Source organism: Nematolebias whitei, chromosome 1 (assembly GCF_014905685.2).
Source record: "Nematolebias whitei isolate Nwh7 chromosome 1, NemWhi1, whole genome shotgun sequence".
NCBI lineage: Eukaryota > Metazoa > Chordata > Actinopteri > Cyprinodontiformes > Rivulidae > Nematolebias > Nematolebias whitei.
Window position 1 is genome coordinate 18335869 of NC_056498.1, and position 5234 is coordinate 18341102.

A 5234-nucleotide genomic window follows, 5' to 3' on the forward strand; every position below is an offset into this window, starting at 1 on the left:
TTCCCACACTCTTGCAATATTCTAAACAATTTTTCTAAACTCTAAATGCTCTAAAAGAGCACAGCCTGTCACGATCTCCGCTCTCTCTACCACCTGCCAGCGCTTTTGGCCATGCCCACTTCTCTGCTGCAGTATGGAGACTGACAGAGGAGGAAGGAGGGGGAGCTGCAGGAAGAAGTTTCTCCTGCAGTATGGGCTGCACAAAGGTGCAGCAGGTGCTAAATAATTTAAAATAATTTATTTTAAATAAAAATTCCATGCCAATCGTGCGCCTCATCCATCAATCAGCCAGTCGTGTGTCATGTCCAATCTTATTTTGAAAAACCGCGATGGAGCATGTCCATGAAAAATGAACCGCAAAGTAGAGAGGAACTACTGTAAACTCATTTTATCAGTGAAATGATGAAACATGTTTTATTATTAAATGAAAACTATTTAATTGGTTTTGTTATTGCTAGCTTCAACATTCCAAGATGACAAATTATTAAGTTTAAGAAACTTCACATTTGATCAAATCAAATTTTAAATAAACTATCCAAACAAGCAGTAAAATGACCCCTTAGAAATGTTTCCTCTAAAAGATGATGTAAAAAGTTTAAAAAATTGTGGTAAAACGTTTTAGAATATTACTAAATTAGATGCAGACATCTACAATATAGGTTCAGAAATAATGATAAAGCAAACTGAAAATACACCACAAAGTTTTAAATTAAAAGCTCAGTGCTATTATGAGATGTTAATTCAGAGTAAAACAAGTAATAAATATTAAACAAAACACAAAAATAGATAGTTACATAAAATGCATCTTTCAATCCATCCTCCTGGCCAGCACAGAGTTGGTTTTCTGTTGGTGTGTTCGCACTGTAGTAATCGTAACTGCTCTTAAAGTAGCAGGTGCACTTGTTGTTTCCAACTATTGGCACATCAACCTCCTGGAGCGTGTCAGCTTGAGACCAGTATACTAAAAGAAAATATTATAAAGGTTAGATCTTTATGAGGAATTCAATAAAAGTGTTAAAAAAGAAAAGTGGCTGCTCCCTTCTGCAGAGGTTAGAAAGGTACCAACAATGAATATTCTTTCTGATGCAACCTGGGTTTGAACCTGCAGCCTCAGGATTACAAGGCTGTGGCATTGACCACCGAGCTATAACCCTAGGAATGTCAATAAAGAAATAAAATGTAAAATGTGAATTTTCTGACTCACTGTTGTAACCAAAACCAGTGACCCAGCTGGTAGTCCCTTCATAGAAAGTGCTGTTTTCTGCAGCTAGGCAGACTGGCTGGATGTAGTCTGTAAAGTTGACGGGAGCCGACAGCTTCACGAGGCAGATGTCGTTCTCATAGCGGTTGGTAAGGTCTTGATGGCAGATGAAATATTCTACTCTCCGAGTCACTAAGTTGGGGTCGAAACCAGTCTGGTTGATGGCACCCAGTTGCACCTCTGCACCACTGAGATAGGAACTTGAATAATAAAAAAAAGAGAATCAGTTTTTAATGTTTTTCCACGTTTGTCTCACTGAATATCCAGGATAATATGGAGAGACATTTCATTCAAAATTAAATAAATAAATAAATAAATAAATAAATAGTGTTATTATCAAATGATTAATAAATATTCCATTAAATAAAAAAGTGTTCCCATGAAATAAAACATTTAAATAGAAATGTTTAGGTTTTTTTAATCCAAGATTTATTTATTTTAAGATTTTTTTTTTCCCCAAGAATTATTATTATTATTTTTTTTTCACAATTTATTTATTTATTTATTAATGGAGTTTCATGTTGTGACAGTTTTATTTTGTAAAGCTACTTTACATATTTCAGGGGCTTATATTTTTTTTAACCCTGTTTTTCATTTTAAGCACTTTTTATTTCATGTTCTTGTATTCAAATGAGGGGGCGGGGTTTTCTCTGTGGGGCGGACCTGGTCAGGGTCAATGCAGCCTATAATATCTGAGACTGAATCAAAAATAAAATAAAGGATGGCCTCTCAGGTCACATACATTGACCGTGCGACACTAGCAGTTCATGACGTGCACGCGCCACACTTCGTATTTCTCATGCTACCCCCCCCCCCCCACACACACACACACACACACACACACAGGCCCTTTTTTGAAGAGGAACCAATGTGCAGCACAAAGTTTCAACACGGGCTAGAGCACAAGAGCAGACATGGCTCAGTGTTGCCAACTTAGCGACTTTGTACATTTATTTAGCGAGTTTTTCTCTAGCGACTTTTTTTTCTTTCGAAAAAGCGACTAGTGACAAATCTATAGACTTTTTCTCTGCATTACTGGAGACTTTGGGGACTACATGTGAAAGCACCAATCATTCGGCATCCTCAGTGTGCCATAAGCCCCTCCCACTTCCCCAAAACCTTGACAACTGTCAGTCTCAAAGCAGAGAGGAGACTCGCTCCACTCCGTGTCCACACTGCAAATGAATCACGCCATGGATTACGAAGCGGGATGTATATATAATGTAATATAATTTTAAATGTATATATTTTTCACTGACTGTCGTGCTAAAATAAATCCCTGTGGTTCCAACCCCAGATAAAAGAGGCGGGTTGAATGTGGATTGTGAATTCCACAACACGTAACTGTTTTTTGCTTAAATTTGATATTGTAATAACATTTCTTTATGTAGTGTGGATTCAGGCAAAGCATTAAAGTTATGAAATTATTTCATAAAGTTCATTTGTCATTCTAAACATATTTTGATTATTTTTTTACTCATTTTTTTGTCTTGCCAATGTTGATATTCCTCTCTCCTACATCCTGATCAACATGACCAAATATGCAAATTAGGCGATGACGTAGCAGCTTCTAGCGGCTCAAAATCTCACTCATTTCTGCGGAGCAGATGCAATCTGCTAATCCTGACCAGACCCGCCCCACAGAGAAAACCCCGCCCCCTTATTTGAATATAAGAACACAAAATAAAAAGTGCTTAAAATGAAAAATGGGGTTAAAAAAAATTAAAGCCCCAGAAATAGGTAAAGTAGCTTTACAAAATAAAAGTGTCCCAAAATGAAACTCAGTTATTAAATAAATAAATAAATCTTGACATAAATAAAAAATAAATATTGAAACAAATAAAAAATAAATCTAGGAGAAAAAACTAAACATTCCCATTTAAATGTTTTATTTCATGGGAACATAATTTTTTTTAATGGAATATTTATTACAATTTTTTAAGTAACACTATTTATTTATTTAATTTTGAATGGAATTGCTTTCCAAAGGATAAGGTAAATCTAAGAAAAAAAAAGCAAAACAACTGGACTTCCGTTGTGTTCATCTGAACAGAAGTCCAGCTTTCTTTTTTCCTTCTTGTTTTTGGTGTGTGTGTGTGTGGGGGGGTGGGGGTTTACAACTCTAATAAATTTATAAACTCCATATTCTAAATTTCCAGAATGTTGAAAAAAAAAGTACTTGCAATGTTCTATATTTTATCTTTATGGTCATTAAAAATTACAAGTACTTCTCACATTGTGCTGGCTCCATGGAATAATTTGTTTATGATTATGACTGGTCTTCTACTGTATATCCCAAAATATCCTGACTAAGAACAACAAAAACAACAACATCAAACAAAAACTATTACTCACTTTATTGAGCACTGGGCAGCAGTCAGCACCCACTGATCAGTGATCAGGGATCCTTGACAGAACAAATATCCAAATCTTTTAAAAACAACGTGCCACGGCCAACGTCCTGCAGCTGCACTTTGACCTCCGGTGATTCTGCTGTCGATCACTGGTCTGGCACAAGCTGATCAAATGAAAGAAAGAAAACCAACATGAAACATTGTGAAAAGGCAGCAAATCTTTATAAATCAGACACAGTGAGTTTGTACGTGTGAACTGTGATGATTTAATTTTACATCTCGGTTCTTGCATACTTTTAAGTAATATTATTTAGTACGATTTCAAAACGCTTGACCAAAGAGCTTTGAGTAAAACGCTTCTCAGCTAAGTAAAATAGGTCCCTATCAAAAATTGGGTGTTTATATATATATATATATATATGACTACTTGTAATGGTCAGCAGCCCCCACTGAACCCTCCCCCCCCCCATTGGTCCATGTCTCACACTCCCTCCCTCCTGCTATTGTTACAGCCCTCATACCGTAGTTCCTCTTCCCTGCTTTGAAATGCTTATCACCCATCTCCAGCTCAATCGTACTCCTTCCAAGCCACGCCTCCCTTGTTTATCACAGCAATCAGGCCTGATTCCACTCACCTGCTTCAGCTCATCTAGTTCACCTGCTCTGCACCCTTTATAAGCTCCATTCTCCCTCTCCACCAGTGCTGAATTATTACACCTTCCATGGTCCCTGATTTTCAATCCTTCACAGTTGCATGCCTAGACTTCAAGCCTTGCTCTCTGGATTATTGACCTCACACCTGTTTCCTGGATTCTTCGCTTTGCCCGTCACTCTTTGGATTTTTGACTTCACATCAGACCACTGTAAACAACTCTGCTTTCCCTCCACGACTATGATTACGGATTACGACTTGGCTCTGGTTTCTGCTCTCTGTTCCCCCGTGTATGACCCCTGCTTTATCTGGACCCTGCTTTTGGACTTGCCCCTCCATGAACCTCATACTGCAGCTGCTGACAGTGACGTCATTATTGACAGGTGACTCTCTCCCTACAGCCTGTGAGGACCTGTTAACACTTCTGATCCTGACTCCAGCAACCTAATTAATAAACTGTTCTTGTTTTTTGTACTCCTGTGTCTGGCTTGTAAAGAATCCAAAAACCTGTTCCTGACACTACTCCAATCATTTGAGGAAACTTTCCAGGTTTTATACTGTTTAAAAGTACAGTTCTCTCAAATGATTAGGGTGACTGAATTTATGGTGGCTAAGGCCACCATTGGCCACCCTATGTCTTCTTCATTGCTCCTAGTGGTGGATAAAACGACTCCCTCCACTTGCCTTGATCCATCATTCTACACTGCTTGTGACAAGCAAAAAAAAACCAAAAACAAAACAATAACCTTATACACAGTGTAATTCCTGCCCACTTGAATGTCTTTTACCATAAACATTTAGGTTACTTGCAAAACCTGTTCAGGAAATCTTAAACACATCTTTAAATTGGACTGGACAGCTAACACTAACACACTCTACAAGAAATGGATGAGTCGCCTTCTTCTTCTGAGGAGACTCGGGTCCTTTAACATCTGCAAGACCATGCTGCAGATGTTTTACCACTCGG

At 37.8% G+C, this 5234-nt stretch overlaps 1 protein-coding gene across 1 annotated transcript in view; it reads right to left on the bottom strand.

Annotated features, from left to right (window-relative positions):
• The window catches only part of LOC119420869 (serine protease 27-like), a 5650-nt gene extending 689 nt beyond the window's left edge, over window positions 1–4961 (bottom strand). The window contains exons 1-4 of the mRNA XM_037688294.1: window positions 4952–4961; window positions 3617–3779; window positions 1205–1461; window positions 795–961 (exon numbers count right to left, since the gene is read on the bottom strand). Coding sequence (XP_037544222.1) covers window positions 795–961; window positions 1205–1461; window positions 3617–3779; window positions 4952–4961 — 597 coding nt within the window. The remainder of the gene's footprint in view (window positions 1–794; window positions 962–1204; window positions 1462–3616; window positions 3780–4951) is intronic.
• Between the last annotated feature and the right edge of the window lie 273 nt (window positions 4962–5234).